Genomic DNA, 23,701 nt, shown 5'->3' with positions numbered 1-23,701 from the left:
AGTTGAAAGGGACCCTCTGATGAAGAGCCTACTCATTTCCCCAGATATCCCTCCATTACTGCCCTGTCAACTTGCTCCCATCAAGGCAGTGCACCGCATCTTCAGGCATCTCTAGTCATTAGAGTTCTTTCCCATTTTGAGCTGAAACATACTTCCTGTTGACACTGTTTTACCTTTTAAGGCCATAAGGGACACAGGTCTAACCTGTCTTCCACTTGAAAGTCCTTTAAATAGTTGAAATTAGTGTCCATGAAGCAAAATATACAAACAGCTCATGCAGCTCAATATCAAAAAAACAAACACCCCAATCAAAAAATGGGTGGAAGATCTATATAGACATTTATCCAAAGAAAACATACAGATGGCCGAGAGGCACATGAGAAGATGCTCAACATCACTAATTATTAGAGAAATGCAAATCAAAACTACGATGAGGTATCACCTCACACCAGTCAGAATGGCCATTATCCCCCCATACCCTGCCCAGCCCTGAGAGCCTCTAGTGGCCACTAAGAGCCATGGCACCTCCTCCCTTTCATACAAGCCCGAGTCCTAGAAACGAGTTCTATGAGAACCACACAGTTCCTACTTATTTGGTGCCTGCTATATTCAAAGCAGTGACTATACAGAGATATAAAGGTGAGTATAAGGATTTTGTTTTGGTATCTAAATTTAAGGTTTATAAACTGTTGGAGGAATGAATATTTTACAATTCGAAAAGGGCAACTCTGGGAATTCCCTGGCAGTCCAACAGTTAGGACTCGGCGCTTTCACTGCTGAAGGCTCAGGGTCAATCCCTGGTCAGGGAACTAAGATCCCGCAAGCCACGCAGCATGGCCAAAAAATAAAAATAACCCTTAAAAAAATAAATAAGTAAAAAGGGCAACTCATAGTAAATGCTATCAAACAAATATAAAGGCCCATATATACTCAGACATTCACAAATACTTTTTGCTCCCAACCTAGATTAGACACCAGACAAAAGGGATCTTTCTATTTTATTAGATTAAAAAACACAAACAAAAGCAGTAGGAACTAGGGGAAAAGATAGGGAAAGAAATACAGAGAAGGGCTGGACAAAGATCAGTGATGACAAAGGGGAGAAGCAGGCTTCTTAACAGCCCTAACTTAAGAGCCCCAAGTTAGGACAGGAAAGAGGTTTCTAAGGACTAGACATCCCTTCATTTGATGACAATTTTCTGGCGCAAGGCTCGGGGGCCAGAGCCAGGGAGGGGCTCAGGAGGTGGTGGGCCAGGGCCCAGGGCTGAAGCAGTGGGCGGCAGTCCGTGGGCAGTGATGTACTTCTTGTAGGCCTCACGGATGATCTTGAAGGCTCGAGCAGTGGCGTAGGGTATGTCTGTAACAGGGTCCCGGTACAGGGCAGGGCGATGGGTCACTGGGCAGACCTCCTGAACAGGGACCTTTGGAGGCCGCCCTTGGGGAAACCATTCCTCAAACGTCGCATCGTCACTAAAAGTGATGAAGGTACGTGAGCAGCGAGCAGGAGGGATGACGGGTCCAGTCCCAGCACGGGGAGTCACTGCAGAAGCTGTGGGAGCAGGATCAAGTCTGAGGGAAAAGACAGAGAAAAACACAAAGAGCCGAGGGACTTCCCTGGTGGTCCAGTGGTTAAGACTCCTCTCTCCCAATGCAGGGGGCCCGGGTTCGATCCCCGGTCAGGGAACTAGATCCCACATGCACGCCGCAACTAAGACTGAGCGCAGCCAAATAAATAAATAAATAATTTAAAAATTTAAAAAAGCTGAGGAGAGAAAACTGATAAAGAGATCAGACAGGTGAGGAAAGAGGAGGCGGCAGTGGGTGGCAACATTCTGAGAGAATCTATTAAGTGATAGGACAAAACAAAGCAGAGCTTGATGGAAAAACAGAAAAGGAGAAGAGAGAGGCTAAAATAAAAATAGGAGATGACAGGAAGAGGAATCTGAAAGATACTCAGGTGTTAGAGAGCTGTGTGAGGAAAGCAAGTGAGATGGGGCTGAGGGAACACAAGCTGAATACAGAAGGGAGAAACTGCACTCCTCTTCTCCCCTTGAGGTTCACTCACTCACCCTTCTACGTCGACATTCTCTTCTTTAGGGCCTGGCTCCCCAACTAGTGGCACTGTCACTGAATGGTAGGTGATTATGGGCCCAGGGCACTTCCGCTTCTTGTGGACCTGCTTCTTTTTGTCAGCCTCAAGCCGCTCATATGTCTCTTCAGGAAGGAATGAGGGGATGGTCAATTCCTGTCTTCCCAAACCCCAGTTCTGTCCTACAGTCTCTTATCTTCCTGGCTGTCTAGTCACTGCCTACCCAAGCCAATCATGAAAGTCCTCTAAGGCCCGCAAGCATTTCATAAGCTTTCTGCTTGCCCCTCTTCACATCCTCTCTGCTCATCATTTCTTAGGTCCGCTTGGTTCCTCACCCACTCAGAACTGTAGGACTTCAGAGTTGAAAGGGACCCTCTGATGAAGAGCCTACTCATTTCCCCAGATATCCCTCCATTACTGCCCTGTCAACTTGCTCCCATCAAGGCAGTGCACCGCATCTTCAGGCATCTCTAGTCATTAGAGTTCTTTCCCATTTTGAGCTGAAACATACTTCCTGTTGACACTGTTTTACCTTTTAAGGCCATAAGGGACACAGGTCTAACCTGTCTTCCACTTGAAAGTCCTTTAAATAGTTGAAATTAGTGTCCATGAAGCAAAATATACAAACAGCTCATGCAGCTCAATATCAAAAAAACAAACACCCCAATCAAAAAATGGGTGGAAGATCTATATAGACATTTATCCAAAGAAAACATACAGATGGCCGAGAGGCACATGAGAAGATGCTCAACATCACTAATTATTAGGGAAATGCAAATCAAAACTACGATGAGGTATCACCTCACACCAGTCAGAATGGCCATTATCAAAAAATCTACAAACAATAAATGCTGGAGAGGGTGTGGAGAAAAGGGAACTCTCTTGCACTGTTGGTGGGAATGTAAATTGATACAGCCACTATGGAGAACAGTATGGAAGTTCCTTAAAAAATTAAAAATAGAATTACCATATGACTCAAAAATCCCACTACTGGGCATATACCCTGAGTAAACCATAATTCAAAAAGACACATGCATCCCAATGTTCACTGCAGCACTATTTACAATAACCAGGTCATGGAAGCAACCTAAGCAACCATCAACAGATGAATGGATAAAGAAGATGTGGTATATAAATGCACTGGAATATTACTCAGCCATAAAAAGGAACGAAATTGGGTCTTTTGTAGAGACGTGGATGGACCTAGAGACTGTCATACAAAGGAAATCCAAAAGAGGGGATATATGTATACATATAGCTGATTCACTTCTCTGTACAGCAGAAACTAACATTGTAAAGCAACTATACCCCAGTTAAAAAAAAAAAAAATTAGTGTCCATCTCTCTCCAGGCTGATCACAACACCCCTTCCACTGAACCATTCCTCATACAGCATGGTTCTGAGTCACTCCCTCCTTTGCCACCCCTGTGCCTAAAATACTCTTCTATTCCTGTACTTATCACAGTCTATGGCAGAGGCTGCAAGATGGCAGCTCCCTTATGTGTTTTGCTTGATTTGTATAGCGTTTTAAAGAAAATTTTGAATTAGTTGCTGACATTTAAAAGTCAGGAAATTACATTTAAATACAGAGATTTCTGGTCCCTTTTAAAAATAATAAGAAAATCTGGCAACCCTGTGTCTGTATTCTCACAGGGCAACAATTAGCTGAGTTGAGTAACTGCTCCTCCTTTCAGGCACTCCTCTCTAGTTCACCACAGTTCCCCTGGCTGGACCCGGTGACACTGCTCTATGGCGGTTCATTGTTGGTATATATGTCTCTTCCTTAAGGGCAGTGACTGTGACTCATATTACCTATACATTATCACGGTCACGCAGCATTCCACACATTACAGGAATTCAATAAAGATTTGTTAATGTATAAACAGATCTAAATATTCCTGGTCCCTTTGTCCTCCTTAAACGTGGGTACTGTGAACACAATCCTCTAGATAGAGTAAGAGCAGAAGAGTCCTCTGGACTACACACCCGCCCCCCCTCCATCCCCCCACACCCCCAGTGATTTAACTTCTTTTGTACTTGAATTCTGGTTGCTAATATTGCTTTCTTTCTCTTGAGCCAACCTTCCAACCCTTCACTTGAACACTTCCCTGTACCCTCTGTAACTCCTGCTCTATAAGCATGCCTTCCAAAACTTGCCTTACGGGAAACCTGTCATCCACAGAGGCCAACACTCTCCTCTGGTAGAGGCTGATTATTCTCTCACATCCTGGGCAGGATGTGCCTGTGTCCTATTGGGCCCCACACTTCAGGTCTCTTTGCTCCACTCTAGATACCTCTGTTCTTCTAGGTCTTCAGTACTTCTAATACCTGAATATCTCTTCATTCTATCTATCACCCCTTCCAGCCTTCATTTTCCTTGTTATTTATTTATTTATTTATTTAAACCCTCTGTTATATTTATTTTTTGGCCACACAGCACAGCATGGGGGAATCTTAGTTCCCCAACCAGAGATTGAACCCATGCCCCCTGCAATGGAAGCGCGGAGTCTTAACCACTGGATCACCAGGGAAGCCCCTCGTTTTCCTTTTTAAATCGAGCTTAGGTTCCTCAATCTATCAGTCATTCTCTTGTCAGTCTGAACTCCCTCACCCAGACCTGGATTGCTGAGTGCTACTGGAGAAAAGTTACACAATAGGTAGAGTGGAACCCCAGAAATTCATGGTCCCAAACTTCAACAGACCCGCCAACACCAGCAGATGATCCTATCTCCACAAGTATTTCAAACAGTCTTCACTCTCAAGCTTCCAACTCTATTCCCAACACCTGAGAGATGACAGTGCCTAAAAGACATCAGATGAAAACTACTGCACTGTCCTGCTCTGGATTTACAACCCTACAACTATGAGCCACCCTTCCTTCCTTCCTTCCTCTTAATGGAGGCCAATTCTTCCACCCATGCCCTAGCTCCCACCCAGCCTCCCATTTCTCCAAAACCCTACACTACTAACAATCCTTTCTTTCTTTTCTGTCTTTAAATTCTTTCAGTTGCATCTCACCAAAAATACACACTCTCCAATCTTTGAATAAAACAGAACAATGACAAACTCTACCTTGACCCCAGACCTCCCTGTTCCCTCTCCTACCCTTCATGGCCAAATTTTAGAAGTCTGGCTTCCCAACCAACTTCCAAATGGCTTGGTCCCCAAAAAGTGCGAAGGTCATCTCTGACCTCCATGTCACCAAAACCAATGGACACTTCTCAGTTCTCTTCACTGGTGTCTCAGCAGCTCTCAGCAGCTACTCTCTTGTAACAGTCTCTTTCCTTAGTGCTCTTATGACAAACTCTCCTGGAGTTTCCCACTCTCTGGCCACTTCTCAGATTCTTTTCTAAGCTCCTCCTTTTACAGGAGACCATTACATTTTAGTGTCTGCAGGACCTTCTTGAGCCTCTGTCTACTCTTCTCCCTCGGTAATCTCATCCACTCCAATGTCAATTACCATTCATATTCTAAAACTTCCAAATTTATATTTCTAGCCCAGATACCTTGTCCAAGCATCAGATTTCGTGTATTTAACTGACTTCTCAGCACTGCATGAATTGCTCATAGACACTTCAAATCCAACATGTTCAAAAATGAACTTATTATTTTTTCTCCTGCCAAACAAGCCCCTCCAGGATCTCCTATGTCAGTTACTGATATCAGAAGCCTGGGAATCACTCTCTTTACAGTGGCCTGAAACAATCAATGTAGTCAAAGGATACAGATTGTAATTACAGTGACATCAAGTGACCACGTTATTTGTGATGGTTCTCAGTCACTTATATGTTTTAAGAGATAGCTACTGTTTTAAAGCGCGGCATTGCCATTATACAGACAGAGGTTATATTTCCCATTTTAAAGCTAATATATTAAAAAAAAATGTCATGAGAATACATCCTAAAAATGTTGGAAATGAATTAAATCTTTTCTCAGTCATTATGGTCTTTTGGAGTTAAGTTATCTATATTTCAAAACTATCATTAAACTGAAATGAGTTGGGTCCAGATATTCTGGGTAAACAATCTTCTACTCCACAGTGAAATTGTATTTGGGTGATACACGTTCAATTATATGTGCTTAGTCAAAAAAGAGGGAGATTCAGAGAGAGAGAAATAACAAATTAAATGTTGTAGGAGATTTCACCTGTTGTTTCACTCAATGAAAGTATGCCCCAGAGTGAGCATGTGATGGGAGGTACGAAATCTGCTGTTCCCTCAATTTCTCATGTACCTCTCATGATCTGAGAATCCTCACCATCCTTCAAAGAAATGTATGTTTTTGTACAATATATTACCATACATGACTGTGTGCCCAATAGCACATAAACTGAAGAGATTTTAAAGAATTTTTACTTTATAGCAATGTATCCCATGAACTGACTGATTCTACTCAATTTCTAATTCTCATGATCATTAAAGTAGGAATCATCACCCCATTTTGTGAACAAGGAGAGAAAGATGCAAGTAGGTTGCAAGTAATTTGCCTGCAGTCTTACAGCAAATGAACAGCAGAACTAGGATCTGAACTGAGTTCTATACGATTCTTATTTTACACCAAAGTACTTCAATATAACTTGTTCTTCAGAGCCCTCAAAACTGCTTATTTCCTTGCTCCTAATCACATACTCTCCCCATTTCTTTCTTCTGATTCCCTTGTCCCAAATCTCCATCTTTCCAGTTCTTTGGGTCCTCCAGGTCTCAGTTTTTCTCATGCTCCTCAGCCCCTCTACCCACTGTTCTGAAAACCACAGACTGACCCAGTGAACGTAAGTTGAGCTCCTCTGTGATCTTGGCTTCCCTGAGCAGCTCCTCCTGGGTCAGTGGCCGCTCACAGTGGGGCCCCTTTCGCCGCCGTGACTGGCCTTGCCTCTCTTGTACCCGAAGGAATGTTTGTCGTGTGTGCTCAGCTGTAGATTGCCGCATGGACTTCCGACCTGGGAAGAAAATAAGAGAGGGAGAAATCTTTGAATTCATGTCTACCTCCTCTGTATTTTTTTTTGTAATTTTAAAACTTTTTATTTGGAAATCATTTCAAACTTACAAAAAATTTGTAAGAATAGTACAAAGAACACTCATGTATCACCAGATCACCTGTTAATATTTTGCCCTATTTGTATTCTGTGTGTGTGTGTGTGTGTGTGTGTGTTTTCTGAATAATCTGTGAGTTAAGTTGCACACATCATGGCTCTCTTCCCCTAAATACTTGGTGTATATTTCCTAAGAATAAGAATTGTCCTTACATACCCATAGTACAGTTACCAACTTCAGTAAACTTAACACTAATACAATATTTTATCACCATATTTCAATTTTGTCAGTTGACCCAAACATCCCCACTCACTGTCAGAGCCATCATCCTGTAGTTCTAGTGGAAGCAGCGCCTTCTCTTCTCGGGTCTTCTGAGAGCTACCAGCTGGGGTGCTGACCTTTCGAGGCCTCAAGCTCTTCAGAGGCTCCTGGGGACAGATTGGAATCAGACACCAGGGAAGAGAAGAAATAGAAGAAACAAGATGAAGCTCTTAGCAAGAGAAAACCAGCACAGTAGGAAATGAGATTGGTATGGGGACAACTGGGACCTGATGAAAGGGAGACTACAAATTAAGGAAGTCCAAGAAAACCAGGCCTCCCCTGCACCTTATATGCTTTGGTGACTACTCGGCGCTTCCTTCTTGGCTCTTCTGCTTCTCCATCACTGGATGGTTCATCCCCTTCGTCGATGTCAAAGTCAGAGTCCACCTCATCCTCTGTGTCTGACTGGTCTCCTTGATACTCATCATCTCCTGATTCCTGAGGACACAGAGAGATGAGGCTCTCACTGGCATCAGTTATTAATGCCCCTCCAGGAGGAAGAGAATCCCTTTGCTTATTGATAAGGGCTGCCCCACTCTCCTTCCCATCCCAACCTTTCATTTGCCTCAGGCAAGAAGCTTTCCTAGCTGATGGCTCCAGCACCACCCCTTCTAACATTAATTGATTGCCCTTCTCCTGTAGCACACTGTGTTAAGTGCTGGGGTACAAAAGGATATGGTTTGATCTCTACCTTCAGGGGTCTCACAGTCTAGTAGATGTCACAGCATAATTATAAAAGGAAGTTTTAATACAAGGCAACATATAAACTACCAAAGGCAATAAAACATTACAGGTGTTCAGAGGAAGGTAAACCTGCTATGAATAGGTGGCCTGGGAAGGTCTAAACTTTAGAGTTTATTCCTTTAGAACAGGGGTTGGCAAACTTTTTCTGTAAAGGGCCAGATTAAAATAGGCAGTGGGCCAGATTCAGCCAGCAGGTTATAGTTTACTAAACCCTGCTTTAGACTCTAAAGAATGAAGAGGACTTGAGCCATGGTTTAAAATACTGGTAGTATTTAGATAACCAAGAGGGAAGAAGGAATCATGGGCAGATCAAATGGCAGGAACAAAGATGCAGAAGCAGGAATGTGTATAACATGTTGATAGAATAAGCATTTAGACCTAAGTAAAGCAGAAGGTTTGTCTCTAGCAAGAAGTCTTCCTAGCTGACTGCTTTTGGCTCCAGTACAGCCTCCTTCCTACATTAACTGACTGCCCTATAGAGCGACAAGATTTGAAAAGAAGGTTGCATTCAATCTGTAGAGAAACTTAAATGTCAGGCTAATAAACTTATGACTTTAACTTGCAGGCCAGTGATTCTCAATCCTCTCCCTCTCCTTACTTGTCCCAGCATTGATCATCTCTGTTGAAGTAAACTAAATTTACCGAGAAATATGTCTCATTCCTCAGGTGAGTTGGGACAGAAAAATAGTTGGGTACTACTACTATCTATAATGGGAAGCCACCGAAGATTTGGGGGGAGGGGAAAACTGTATACAAGGGGTGTTTCAGAAAGCTCTGGAGGTGGTCGGATGCGCTGGAGTAGAGAACATGGAGTAGAGCCAAGGCCTGAGGTGATACAAGCTAGGGCTAAAACGGCAGCCACACTGGAAAGGAAAGAGGAAAAAAAACCAGTTGGGGGCAGGAGAGTTAATTGGGCAGGGCTGCACCTCAAACATGTGGCTTTCTCTTCAGTCAATGATGAGATAAATGGGCTAATCTTGGTACACATGGTGCCAAAGTAAGCAAATAACATAGTTGACACTCCAAGCTAGCCAGCGTTCAGTCTTGCACTGATGACCATCATTTCCTCCCAACTGATGTTTGTGAAAGACAACCTGGGAACACATTAATCCATCCCCTCAGCCCTGACCTGGTATTAAGTCAAATCACCAGAGGGTAGTAGTTCAACTACACGTTAGCTTAGTGCCCAATTGAAATGCTTTCACTAAGTTACGTATTTACTACCATTCCTTTGGCTTTTATCGAGGGTCATTAAGAGACACGACTAGATAAGAGAATGTTTTTACAACATCTACCAAACCCCTGTTACTTTATATATAAGGATACAATTCTCCCTAGGTTTAATGCTGAATAAGTTTATCTCTCTTAAAGAACTTATATGCTTCTTTCTTACTAAAAAAAGAAATTCAGGATTTGGCTGCCAGGAAAGTCACGGCTAAATTTAATATCAACTGCTATTATCATTTTAGCAGAGGCTCCTGGTACAATTACTTCTGATCTGTCTCTATTTTTACTGTTCCTACTTTTTGTTTATATGGTAAGCCTCCTTAAATGCTTTTTGGAAGCATGAAGGGTACATATTAAATAACAACTCGTAAAATGACAGGAATAGGAAAATGGCCTTTGGAGGAGGGATGGGAAGGTTCTATTTTAAACTAATTGGTCAGGGCTGTGTAAGTAATGATTCCTAATCAGTCACGAAGTCCTGTGGATTCTATTTTCTTAATTTCTCTTGAACCCTCCTCTCCATGTTTCTCCACTCCCACTGCCTCCTTCAAATCATTTTCCTCATTACAGTGTGATCTTTCTAAAGTACAAATCTAATCATGAAATAATCCTCTCAGTCCTTGGAATGAAGAGCAAAACTCCTTAACATGGCTCACAAGGCCGTACAGGATCTGGCCCATGCCTACTCCCTCTAACTCTTATTCTCCTTCATGGTCTGGAGAATGAGAGTAGGTGTGCGAGCTCCAGACAGGGATCTCAGTGCCTTTACATATTCTGCCCCACCCCCTCGCTGGACTAACCTTCCTCCTCTCCCTGCTTCCAGTCCTACTGCTCTTCATCCACCCAAGACCTGCTTTGCATACTGTCCTCAGCTCAGACATCATGTCCCTCAAGGATGCCCATCCCAAACAACAACTTTGGCTCCCATGTGTTACCACAGCACCCTACGCTTAACACTTATTTTACTCCTTATCACACAATATTTTAACTGACTTAACTCAGCTAATTCCCCCACTGGAGTCTGGAATATGTAAAGATAAAGAGGTGTTTTTAATTCTCTCTGTTTCCATAGAGCCTGTTACGGTGACTGGCTTGCTCTAGGCGCTTAAAACATTTAAAGAATGGATAGATTCCATCAATAAAAATTTAACAAGTGCCAACTCAATCCAGACACCGGACATATACTGTTGAACAAAACAGACCACCTCTGACCTTACAGAGCTTACAATCTAATGGGAAAGTATACGCAAATAAGTCAACCAAATCTAATTACAAATTGAAATATGTTTTATGAAGGAAATATACGGGGACACTTTTTAGGACAATCAAGGAACGGTTATCGAAGACATCTATACAACGAAATCTGAAAGCTGAAAAAGGAGTAGGCTAAGTCCCTCTAATTTTCTTTTGAGAGGTTCCTTTCTATATTTCACGTTAATAACCAGGCAGTGGGCCAACATGTATATACCGCGTGACGACGATGTGCCTGGCATATGCTAGACACGTCAAAAGTGCACTTAGAGACACAACTGGGGAAATACACAGTAGGTTTCAGCCACACTCTGGGGTCCTCCGGACAGCTTCTCCATTCCTGACCCTTCCAAGCCCATCCAGGGCTCCCATTCTAGGACTCCAGTTTATCCCCCCATCTCGCCCACCCCATCTCGAGGATCAGCTACCAGGGCTCCTCTCTCTTCCCTGCCCCCTTCTTCGTCCGAGGTTTCTCCCTTCGTCAAGACTCCTTTTAGCTTTCTTCCCTCCCTCTTCCTGGGCCCGGCTCTTACCTCTGTGAAACCCCCATAAGTCGTCTGGTAGAACTCATCTTCCTCCTCTGCCTCCAGGAGCCCAGAAAGTCGGTTCCCCGCGGTCTTCCGGGGGGCCCGGCCCCCAGCCAAGCTCATATCGCCTACACAAACTGCGTTGCCACCAGCAGCCCCTCACCCAGCACCGTTCTCTGGGCTCGGTGCTCGACACCACTACCTGCGGGCGGGCGGTGGAAGTCGGTCGCCTACAGGCAGAAGTAGCAGAGCGTCGAGAGGCTCCTAGTCCATCCCCTAGGCCTTCTCAAAGCTTCAGCCCCGCCCACCCCTGCGTAGAGACCACCCCAAGCTCCCCGCCCCAGTTCGCGCGCCCATCTGGGCTGTGGAATGACTCCACTCGGTGACACCAGGAGCCCCACTAGCCCAAGTACAGAATTTGGGAGTCTAGAAATTTTCATTTAGAAGAGGTCAGTCTCCCTCTGCTCCAGTACGTTTTCCACTCTGCTGTCAGTAGAAACCTTTCTAAAAACCCAGATTTTGTCACTCTTCTGCTCAAAAATCTTTAATGGCTCCCCGTCAACTACAGGATAAAGTCCAAAATCCTTGTGGCAGAACAGTAGTGTGGTTAAGAGCACAGCTTTAGAGCCAGCCAGACCTGAGTTTGCGTTTGAGCTTAAGGTCTTCTAGCTGTGTGACTATGGACAAGTTGCTTTACCTCGCTGAATTTCAGTTTTCTCATCTGTAAAGTGGGACTAATAATAATACCTACCCTTTAAGGTGGTTGAGAAGATTAAGAAATGTAATCCTTGTTAACTGCTTAGCACCGTATTTAGTAAGCACATAAATGTTTAGTAGGTGATAATTATTAATTTTTTTGTATTTATTTATTTGGTTGCTCTGGGTCTTAGTTGCGTCAGGCAGCCTCCTTAGTTGCAGCTTGCCGGCTCCTAGTTGCGGCATGCGAACTCTTAGTTAAGGCATGCATGTGGGATCTAGTTCCCTGACCAGGGATCAAACCCAGGGCCCCTGCATTGGGAGCGTGGAGTCTTAACCACTGCGCCACCAGCGAAGTCCCTAGGTGATAATTATTCACATGGCACTCAAGGTCCTTCATAATTTAGCCTCTCCCTGCGTTTCATAGCCTCAACTCCTGCCACATCATCCTATTCTAGCATCATTTCCCTGACACCAATTCACTGTCATGCCTCCATGCTTTTCCTTCTCCTTAAAATCTCTTTCCGGGCTTCCTTGGTGTCGCAGTGGTTGAGAGTCCGCCTGCCGATGCAGGGGACACGGGTTCGTGCCCCGGTCCGGGAGGATCACACATGCCGCGGAGCGGGTAGGCCCGTGAGCCATGGCCGCTGAGCCTACGCGTCCGGAGCCTGTGCTCTGCAACGAGAGAGGCCACAACAGTGAGAGGCCCGCGTACCGCAGAAAAAAAAAAAAAAAAAATCTCTTTCCTTTCTTGTCTATCTGGAAAAATTCCAATTCTATAAGACAGTGGAGTCTTCTCAACACCCACTCCTCTCTTCCTAGTCACAGCTCCTATAACCCTTGGGATCATGCCTCCTAAATCCTCGGGAATATTTCCAATCTCAAATAGTTTGTGGTATTACCAAGAATGTATCAGTACTTCCCTGGTGGTCCAGTGGCTAAGTCTCCACGCTCCCAATGCAGGGGGCCCGGGGTTCGATCCCTGGTCAGGGAACTAGATCCCACATGCCGCAACTAAGAGCCCACACGCAGCAACGAAGATCCTGCATACCGCAACTAAGACCTGAGGCAGCCAAATAAAATATAAAATAAATATTTTAAAAAAGAATGTATCAAAATAATGCCATTAAAAAAAATAATGCCATTCACAGCGACATGGATGGAACTAGAGATTGTCATATAGAGTGAAGTAAGTCAGAAAAAGAAAGACAAATATGGTATAATATCACTTACATGTGGAATCTAGAAAAATGGTACAGATGAACTTATTTGCAAAGCAGAAATAGAGTCACAGATGTAGCAAACAAACTTATGGTTACCAAGGAGGGAAGGAGGGAGGTGGGATGAATTGGGAGACTGGGATTGACATATATACACTACTATACATAAAATAGATAACTAATGAGAACCTATGTATAGCACAGGGAACTCTACTCAGTGCTCCGTGGTGACCTAAATGGGAAGGAAATCTAAAAAAGAGTGGATATATGTATGTGTATAACCGATTCACTTTGTTGTACAGCAGAAACTAACACAACATTGTAAAGCAAATATACTCCAATAAAAATTAATTTAAAAAAGAGTGTATCAACTTCTCTTCCCATTTTTTCTTCTGAAAATATGGTTTTCAAAACACAGCATTTGTGCATACTCTGTGATGGCACCTATTATGTTTTATTCTAATCATTTCTGTGTCTGTCTTTGTCATTAGTCTGTGATCTTTTTTTTTTTTTTGCGGTACGCGGGCCTCTCACTGCTCTGGCCTCTCCCGTTGCAGAGCACAGGCTCCGGACGCGCAGGCTCAGCGGCCATGGCTCACGGGCCCAGCTGCTCCGCGGCATGTGGGATCTTCCCCGACTGGGGCACGAACCCGTGTCCCCTGCATCGGCAGGCGGACTCTCAACCACTGCGCCACCAGGGAAGCCCCAGTCTGTGATCTTTTTGAGGCCAGGGACTTTATCTTCATCTGTGTATACCAGGAATTCCCATAGTGCCTAGGATGTAGTTGAGGCTAAATAATGCTAATTCAATGAATGAATGAAATAATGACTAATTGAGTGAATAAGATACCCATCCTCTTATTTTGCCTCTATGTTGACCTAGCCACTCCATTTTGACGTTAGGAACTGTCCTAAGACATGAAGGTCACTTTAGTAAGGATGTGTGTGTTTGTGTGTGTCTGTGTATACACAATTTCCTTCAAGTCTGTATGTGTGGCTCTATTTTGAGATCACCAGATTGCCACCCCCCTTTCTAAAGGATATATTGGTGAACTCCCTTTTGCATTTCCTTGGGGACACCAAGCCAATGTGTCCTGTTCTGCCCCTGCTTCCACACCCTGCCACGTCACCCCAGTACTGCTATGCCAGGAATGTTACTGGGGAAGAGTGGCTCTATGACTCAGAGGCCACCCCAGGGATTGACTGGGAGTGGAGGCAAAGACAAGGTTTTGGGAAAAATATGGAAAACACCCCTAGCCCCACTTTTTGAATTTTGCCTTCACCCATTCATATATTCAGGAGCATGTACTGGGCACCTGCTCTGTGCCAGGCACTATTCTAGATGTCTGAGATATAAAAATGGATAAGATGTAACCTTTGCCCTGAAATGTTCACAGTCTTATGAGGGAGACGAACAAGCAAACAGGCTGACATAATACAAGGTGGTAGGAGTAATAGTAGCTATTTTCTGGTACATAAAGGAGAAACAAAAACCCCTAAGAAACTACAAAACAGGGGTCTCTTCTTTCAGGAGGGCTGAAATCTAATTCATAGATCAAATCTGAGGGAGAAGATCCCCCTGTTGACTTACCGCCTTGGTAAGTCAGGGTTTTATTGGTCTATTTCCAATATTAAAATCAGAATCATAAAATACTTCAATGTTACACAATCCCACTGCTATGGAATTATAAGTGGTAATCCAAGCATTTGAAGTTTGTCTACCTTCAGTACGTAAAAGAAGATGAATAACCCAGCAGGTGGCAGCAGGGAAACAATTATTTTAGATCTTGATGAGGCAGTGGGTAGAAGGCAGAGGTAAATGCTTGGAGATATTTTCTGGACGTTCAGGGCCTATGTTCCCTTTCGAAGACCCAGAAGACATCCGGATAGAGGATAATCAGACCCATGTTGGGGGCTGTAACACCCAGGATTTTCCCTCCATTCCTCTTCCTGTATTCATTCCACGAATAATTATTGAGCCCCTACTATGTACATACTTACGTCATGGGAGGAGCTGGAGATACAAGGGTGAAACTGCTCTCTAGCAGCTTACAGTCTGTTCAGAGAGATAGTCAGGTCTTCATATCCCCATCAGGGTTCATAATCTCCAGGGTATTTTGTTAAAATTGAGCGGGATTAGTACGAAGACTAGACTAGAATGGGGAATTTCTCTGAGTCTCCAGGCCCTTTGGAGCATAGGTAAGTGAGAGAGGCTAAGGGCTTGGATCACAGGAAGATTGTGTTAGGTTTCTGATCGCCTTCCGTGGCCCTTTTGGATAGGTCTTTATTCCTGTCCATTTATCAAATAAGTGGACATTATTCGTTCATTTATCAAATATTTACTCAACTCAATCACTGTGCCCAGTATTGCGTTTGAGGCAAAGTGTAGATCTGTTTCGAATATCATTCAGAGGAAGGCAAGACATGCACGCATGTTTAACTAAATGGTAAACAAGACAGTAAAGCCGGAAGAATACTTGGTGGAATGTGATGTTTTGTGATATTCGACTGTTTAACGTCTTTGACTTGACACCGGCGCTTCTATCGGGAGTTCTTCCTGGGCTGTGAACTGAAAGGGTCAGCCCCGCGTACTCTGACGCCTTGCTCAGACTTCGCAACCTAGTCCCTTCAAAGAGTCAAACGTAGATTGACTCACCGAGGCACCGTAGACAGGGGCGCGCCGTCTTCGACCCTTGGATTTGTTAGGGCGCGAGGGACCCGCGTCATGTGACCATGAGCAGCCTCCTGATTGGCTTGACTTCTCTAGGGACCTCCCTCCTCTCCCATTGGATGGGGATGGGCCGCGGAGGAGAAGGTTGGGCGCATGCGCGATGCCTGGATTGCCTTGGTCACCGGGAGTGGAGCGGTGGGGTTGGGCGATAAACAGGCTGTGGCTAGGGAGGAGCGGGAGGGGGCATTCGCTCCGCTGGGACTTCTCATTCCCCACCCTGTTCTTTTAGGTGTGGTTTAGTCTGGACGCGGGGTCCCGGCAGCTGGCTTGAGTTTCCTCTGTTGTGAAGGGGAAAGTAGCTCCCGCGGAAAGCGCTTAAAGTTGCGGAGAGGGTGCGAGACGAGAGTTCTCCCCCATGCCCGTCGAATGGTGCGGCCCTGAGTTGGTCCCGGAGCCGGCGCGACGTATCTGAGAGAGGGGGCGGGGAGGTGGCCCGCAGAACGCGGGTTCTGTGAAGAGACCTGGGGAAGATTCGACTCCGAGAAGAGGAAGAGGATTGAAAGGGAGCGAGGCCGCTGAGGGGGAGGGGGCTGCCAAGATGGCGTCCGCCTCCTCTGGGTCGTCGGCGGTCGGGTTTTCATCCGCGGATTCCGGGGTCCCTCCCTGCACCTCGTCCTCAGGTAATCAGGGCGGAGCGTGGGCTGGGGGCTGTTGACAGCTGTGCGATGGGAGGAAGAGCGAGACCCAGGAAGAGCACCTGTAGTTGGGGATGTCCGAGTCGTTGCCGGTAAGGAGGACAGAAAACTAGGCTTCCCTAGCTTTCTGAGCTGGCAGGGGGAGTGTGAGGAAAGGATGGATTTGACTGAGAAAAGGGAAGCTGTCAGGAACATTGGCTGGCTTCGAGGAGACTGGGTTGAGGGCTTTGAAGGAGTAGGGTCAGGAAGGGATGGAGATTGACGGTGGGGGTAGGCAGGCAACAGAAAGGGAACCGAAGGGAGTAGAGAAAAGTAGAGTAAATGGAGGCTTCATAAGTAGGGAGGAATTACGTAGTGTGAGAGGCAGGTAGAATCCAAGTTGATTGCAGGATTAATTGGGTGAAACTGTGGAAGAGAAGCCATGGTACTCAAAAGGTATGGAAGCGTTATGGAACGCTTTCCATTGCTGGGGAGTTAGGGAATTGTGGATTTTGTTGGGGGTGGGAGTTATTGGAGCCGTCTTTTTAGTCAGAGCCTTCCCCTAATGCGTCATTCCTTCTCACTTCGTGCCCCCCGCCCCCAAACACGCGTGCGCTCGCACAGATACACGTACACATTTTATCAAACATCCTCCTTTGGAGACTCCCATCTCTAGACTGCCCAACTTTGGGAAGGAATGGGAGGTTTTGAAGAAAACCTGAGGAATGTGGAAAATCAGGGCTAAAAGACCCTGAAAACAGATGGAGAAGGCGGAACGGTGGCGTCTCGATTTGCAGTAAAGGTTGAGGGAGGTGATGCTGGGAATTAGGTCTGAGAAGGATGGGGTGGGGGTGGCTCTCAGTGCAGTGGCGCATATTGCATAATAGGAAATGGACTGGAGGAATGATTAGGCACGACATTGGCACTTGGAGAAGGGAGCCAGAGAACATAGCTCAAAGTGGTTAGAAGCTATTGAAGATTGAGGAGGGGTGAGGAACCCACAAGAAAAGCAACAGATTGTGTGTAGGAGGGAAAATGTGTGGTGTTGGGGTTTGTGTGTGTGTGGGGGGTAGTTTGAGTCAGAAACTGTTCTAGAGCTTCCATCAGAAATGCCTGGGGTTCCACAGTGACTGTTGCCTCTACACTGTGAACAGGAGAGGCTGCCACATGATGGATGCTTTACCTGAGACATTGACATTTCCTTAGGCCTGGGATTGCATCCTTCCCATCTTGAGTTGACTAAATAGAGGGTTCCACCTTTCATATTCCAGTTCAGATGAGCAAATACTTAGTCACAAATATCTCTTTCCAAACTGCAGTTTTATTTATGTACTTCTATTTTTAGTTTCTTGAGAGGTGATTTTTACCTTTCCTATAAAGGATTAGCAGGCCAGAACAACTCATGTTGCATTCTAAATGTGAAGAAGGATAAAGTTAAAATGACAGTGTTTTTAATACAGCAGCTCCTCAATTTAAAGCCTCGTCTCCCCCTCCCCCAGTGCTGAAAGAAGAATGGTTGTGTACAGTCATTAAACAGACTTAACTATCAAATCAGGTATTAGAAACCAGGTTGATCTTTTTTTTTTTTTAATTTATTTATTTTTTATTTTCGGCTGCCTTGGGTCTTTGTTGCACGCGGGGTTTCTCTAGTTTCGGCGAGCGGGGGCTACTCTTCGTTGCCGTGCGCGGGCTTCTTCTTGCGGTGGCTTCTCTTGTTGTGGAGCACGATCTCTAGGCGCACAGGCTTCAGTAGTTGTGGCTCGCAGGCTCAGTAGTTGTGGCGCACGGGCCTAGTTGCTCCGCGGCATGTGGGATCTTCCCGGACCAGGGCTCGAACCCGTGTCCCCTGCATTGGCAGGCGGATTCTTAATCACTGCGCCACCAGGGAAGTCCTACTATCTATTTTAGATGTCACTGTTTGATGTTTTTGTCTGTTTTTATATTTTCTGCCAGATCCGAGGACTAGCAGGATGTAATTCAGATTGAATAAATGTTTTTTGCTATTGTGTTTTGAATAAATGTTTTTTGCTATTGTGTTTTCACCAGAAAATCAAAGATTAGATTTTAGTGGACTTTACAGCTCCTTCTTGGCTCTACTGTGTTCATATGTGAAGTCAAGATATAAACATGACTAAAAATAAATAGCTTAGATTCCTTTTTTTACTTTTGTTTCTTAACACCCTCCTTTTCTGCTTCTTTGGCAAATACTGAAATGGATTAAGAAATTAAGAAAAATTCTCATAAATATTTCTGAAAACATGGGATTATCGTGTGCAGATAGGCAGTGTTGACTTTTTGGTGTATCTTCATGTTCACTTAGGTTTTGGCTTACTGAATTTAATTTAATAGAATATTTCATTTCAAGGATATGTTTTTGAAGAGGATGTTTGATTCTGATGCAAAAAAGGCTACTGAGAATGTATTTTATTTGTGATTGGAGGGGAGTGCTGCTCTGTCGGGATGGTACCAGGGGAGTTAAGATGTTGGCAGGAATAAACAATGGTTTATGATTTCCTAAATTGTTAAAGGCTAGCTTTGTATAAATTCAAGGTAGGACTGTGTGTGTTTGTGTTTTAATCATCCTAAAACCAAGTTACTGTCCTTAGGTGTTTAGCTGAACTCAAATATTGGTGAAACTGAAATCCTAAAGGCAAGATTCTCTGGCAGTGTTGAAAGTGGATACAAAATAAGAATGTCAGGATTCAGGGACAGATTGATGTTTTAGATAAGTCACTCATAACCTTTGGAGGCTCAAAATCTTTTGGTATTCAAATTAGGAAGGACAGGTAATTTAGAACAGTTGTTCCCTGCCAGTATTAAACTCCTGTCTATATTATTTCACCATTAAGCGAGAGCTGGTCTTTTAAGCTGCTGACAAGTGAAATACAGAAGGTAGAGCAAAGCATTCACTCTGAGAGATATTTGAGAGATGTCTGAGAGATCTTTTCCCATTGGAGTAATTACCATGTTTGGATTTGTGGGAGGGAGGCAATTATAAATGAATATCAGTTTACAGCAGCCATCATCATGTGCTTGTTCTTAAACTTTGGTTAAGAAAAGGTGATGGCAGTTTGCTGTCAGCTGTTTCATGTGTTAAAGGAAATGTATTCCTTCTCTTCCTTTCCCTCCTATCCTCATTATTTGGACAGTGGCACCACTTAAAAAATAAAATCAGCCCTGATAAGGTGCTGTTGACAGTGCGACCATCTGTCACACCAGTGTAAGAGAGCCCCCTGTCTGCAGTTTGACTAGTCCATCAAGAGTCTGAAATTCAGCCACTGAGTCACCTTTTTACCACCAGGAAGGGAGTAAAGAGTTTCTGTTTTGGAGACTTGATTTGAAGTTAGTGGAGGAGTTAAAAAGTAAAGTTAGTGTTGAGGTGTCCTTTGCTCCCCTGAAATAAGAGCTGTGTGATAAAATCATGTGTGACTCCCCTAAGAAAAAGCCCTTGAAACCTTAGAAGATCATGAACTTATAGCTCCTTTTGCTTCAGACCAGAACATTTCTGAAATTGTCACACGTCACCAAATGATTTTATCATGAGCACAAATGATTTGGAGGTAACTTTTACAGCTCCTTTTCTGACTTTCCCTTAACTACTGAGGGAGACCCTGGAAGACACAGGAGAGAAGATTTTTACTTGGAACTTTTGTAGTAAAGCCAGTCTTATCAGTCCTTGATTCTGGTGGCTTTGTTCTCAGCAGAGCTCCACCAGTAAATGTATGCTATAATCTGATAACTCCAAATGGTAGGGGTTTTTTGTCTGTGTTCTTTGGTACAGTGTAGGCCATTTGTAGACTGATCGCTTTCCCTTCAATTCTTCCATACTAGTGAAAAATAAAGCAACTTAAGCCACTTTATTGGAGTGAGAAAATGAAATTTGGAAATGTAAAGATAGAACAGAATGCCATGTAGGCAGAATATCACCAGGTTTCGTTTTGATTGGTTTTTTATAAGTAGGGAGACATTTTTCTTTTTGCTTTCTCCGCAGAGGGTTTACACCCACCTACCCCCTCCTTTTTTCTTTTGTCCCTTTGGTAGATTTTGCCAGAAAACTGACATTAGAATGTCATTGTTCTTAATTATCCATTTATTTCTGCCATGGCTGCTCAAGCCCACTGTCAAGTATAATTATATAGACTTATTAGGTATCCAGTATCTGATATTAATTGGTAATGTGTACTACTTATAAGTTAGCTTTGAATATCAAAATACATATTATGTTTTGTTTGTTAATTTCTGTGTGCTGTTTTGGTTTGATATAAAACTGTTCTGATTAATAACTTTGCTTAAATATGTGCTGGCTACTAGCTGTTAAATATTTTATCAGTCTATCTTTCTTTGATAATAAATAATGGAAACTATAGCCTGTGAAGTGAACAACAGCGATAACACCAGGCCAAATTCAGAACTGGGGAGAAGGAAAGTGTGTGGGGGTATTTTGTCATTTAAGCTGGATATTTTCTTTTCTAGAATTTTGGGATATTCTTACTTGACATGAAGAAAGCAAAAAGACCCAAGTTGTCAGTTTCTTTCTTCTTTTTACTGGGTGTATCCTCTTGATCAAGGATACAAGTATACTTCAGGAAGTATGCTGTTTCTGATAGCTCGGCAGAGAGAATCTCTGTTTCTCTGTGTTCCAAACCCCAGCCCATCATTCAGTCTCAAAGAGAGAGTGTTTGGACTGATGGTGTTTCCTAGAGGAAACCCCTTCCTAGTTCATTTCCCGTTGTGCTTCACTCCTCCCCCCTTTCCTATCAAAAGAGAACATTGTTTAGTTTGTACATATGTGTTGGTTCTGTTTCATTCATATCTCCTATGAGCTTCTGTTGTTTCTTTTACTTTTTTTTTTGTTTGAAGTGAACTTTTTTCTCTCAACCCCTCCATCTTTTTCAACTTTGTTACTGATCATTTTTCTTTCTCCTGTGAAATTAGTCTGTTTGTAATGGCTGTATACAATATGTATTAATTTTTAAATATCTGATTCCCAAAAAGTCACCTTATTGTTGGAGTCTGAAGAAGACTGGTAAAAAGAGAGAGAAGGGCAGATTCCTTGTAGGGAGTTCCGTATATCTTATTATTTGCATTGTGTACTAAACTGAGCAATATGGAGTTAACCAAGAATAAGCACTATCCCAAAGGATCAGTAATGTTGATGGGGAGTGGGCAAAGGGAAGTTACAGGAAGAGAATGGGAAGAGGTTTTTTTTTTATTTTAGGGATATATAAATAGCTTAGAGTATATTAGCTTTTCTGTGCACAGTGTAGATAAACATCCCTGGTAAACTCCAAGTTGTCATTGACAAGAACCTGTATAAAAGGGATGGCAGAGAAGTAACTTGGCCATATCTCTTATTTTCTTGCATTAGTGTCTGGGAGGTGATTGAAGTGCATTGTTGAGGTAATTTATGCTCATTATGATATCATTTAAGTTACTTTCTCAGCTCAAATATGTACATTCTAAGCCAGCAATATCCACTGCTTTTATTCAAGATAGATAGAACCAGGTTTGGAAATAGAATTGGGAGGTGGTGATCTGCCAGAAATCTCAACTGCTTCTTGGCTGTGGGTTGGCTTATCCAGGAGACTCAGGTCTTTTAAAGAAGGACTCAGATTTTTTTCACAAATTTCAACCAAAATTTTACTGCTAAGAGATACATATTTGAGGCCTGAGAACCATGAAATTTGGCTTATAGAACTAGAAGCAAAAATTTATCACTAGGGCTTCCCTGGTGGCACAGTGGTTAAGAATCCGCCTGCCAATGCAGGGGACACGGGTTCTAGCCCTGGTCCAGGAAGATCCCACATGCCACGGAGCAACTAAGCCCGTGCGCCACAACTACTGAGCCTGCGCTCTAGAGCCCGCGAGCCCCAACTATTGAGCCTGCATGCCACAACTACTGAAGCCCGTGCACCTAGAGCACGAGCTCTGCAACAAGCACTGCAATGTGAAGCCCACGCATCACAATGAAGAGTAGCCCCCACTCACCACAACTAGAGAAAGCCCGCACGCAGCAATGAAGACCCAACGCGGCCAAAAATAAATAAATTAAAAAAAAATTATCACTAGAGGGAAGTGTAGAGATATTTTAATTTAACCCTCTCATTTTCCAAATTAGGAAAGTGAGATTCAAAGACATTGTTAATAGTGGCAAAGACTTTGCATAAAGTCTGTATATTGTCAAGATGGGTCTTAGTAAATTTGCGGCTCATTCCTTGCTACTTACTTAGTTGGCTCTTAGCTGAGCCAGGTTGGCTCTCAGCTTACCCCAGGACTGGTAGATCACACTGCTTTTGAGCTTTTGTTTTTAAGAGCATCCTTGCCTTACTCATTTTTTCTAGAAGATCCTTAGGAAAAATTGACACCTGCTAGGAAACAAAATTTAGCTCTTCTCTAAGATGTGGCTTAGTTTTCTTAATTGGCTTGGTTTATTTCTTATTGAGGGCATAGTAATAGTGCCTTTTTCTTTTTTCCTTTTAACACTGTCTCTTAGAGCTGTGCTCAGCAGTACTTCTCATTAGGTAGGCTGACACTTCAGACATATTTGTGAGTATTTTCATTTGGATAACATATTATGCCTCCTACATGCAGTGGTATAATTAAAGTTCAGTATTTCAAGTTAAAGAGGACCACAGAGCTTGTTTGAGATAGTCCAGCAAACAACTGGGCTGATGACTTTTCTTTTGTGCAGGTTTTTGCTTTTGCTCTTTTTTTTTTCTTCTTCTTTTGAAATCTCTGGCTCTCAATATTATCAACCAGGAGACCCTCTAAGAATTAGCATTTTGCTTCCAGAAAGTCTGCTTGTCTCTTTCTGCTTTATATAGGAATTATTGACACATTTTTGTAGTAGTATTGGTAGGTCTCTGGAATTGCTTCTCTATGACCCGTTCAGGCAAAACTCGTCTGAGGAATGCACATCCGGCCAACTTCTAGCCTCCCGAAATTATATGAGTACTTCCAACATTGAAGTCAGTCACAGACTGCCTCTTAGTTTCTCATCTGGTAGATGATGTCATCTCATCTCCGACGGAAATGCTTCTGCTCTGAAAGCACTGGGAGAGGCTCTGGTATTAAGGCCAACTCTGTTTTGTTCCACATACTGAGAGCGGGGTGGGGGCGGGGAACAACAACTCATATTTTGGAGCTATTTACTGTCTGAAAATATCTTTGTTTCAATTATCTCCTCTGTTAAGGCCTTCGGTACCTTTTTTTTTTTTTTTTTTTTTTTTTTTTTTTTGTGGGGTGGTACGC

General features: G+C 43.5%; 2 protein-coding genes across 8 annotated transcripts in view; one reads left to right on the top strand and one right to left on the bottom strand.

Moving 5' to 3' along the window:
- Positions 1-982: 982 nt before the first annotated feature.
- On the bottom strand, positions 983-11,397 carry VPS72 (vacuolar protein sorting 72 homolog). Of its 2 annotated transcripts, none has more exons than XM_007130447.4 (6): positions 11,196-11,397; positions 7,726-7,878; positions 7,433-7,547; positions 6,849-7,025; positions 2,070-2,214; positions 983-1,569 (listed from the first exon to the last, which is right to left on the bottom strand). In XM_007130447.4, the coding sequence occupies exons 1-6, from the start codon at positions 11,310-11,312 to the stop codon at positions 1,182-1,184; spliced, it is 1,095 nt and encodes a 364-aa protein (XP_007130509.1). In that variant the 5' UTR covers positions 11,313-11,397; the 3' UTR covers positions 983-1,181. The 2 variants fall into 2 exon arrangements, with proteins under 2 accessions (XP_007130509.1, XP_007130510.1); XM_007130448.4 differs by having other exon boundaries at positions 1,324-1,549.
- A 4,600-nt stretch (positions 11,398-15,997) lies between these two features.
- The window catches only part of PIP5K1A (phosphatidylinositol-4-phosphate 5-kinase type 1 alpha), a 38,064-nt gene continuing 30,360 nt past the window's right edge, over positions 15,998-23,701 (top strand). For 3 of the 6 annotated variants that reach the window (XM_007130458.3, XM_028488837.2, XM_055084320.1), the window contains exon 1: positions 15,998-16,456. In XM_007130458.3, the coding sequence (XP_007130520.1) occupies positions 16,375-16,456 (82 nt within the window). In that variant the 5' untranslated portion in view covers positions 15,998-16,374. The remainder of the gene's footprint in view (positions 16,457-23,701) is intronic. The other 3 variants (XM_007130459.3, XM_028488838.2, XM_007130461.4) reach the window with 1 other exon arrangement.

Source organism: Physeter macrocephalus, chromosome 4 (assembly GCF_002837175.3).
Source record: "Physeter macrocephalus isolate SW-GA chromosome 4, ASM283717v5, whole genome shotgun sequence".
Lineage (NCBI taxonomy): Eukaryota > Metazoa > Chordata > Mammalia > Artiodactyla > Physeteridae > Physeter > Physeter macrocephalus.
The sequence above is the reverse complement of the archived record's forward strand: the minus strand, read 5'-3'. Positions and strand labels throughout refer to the sequence as shown.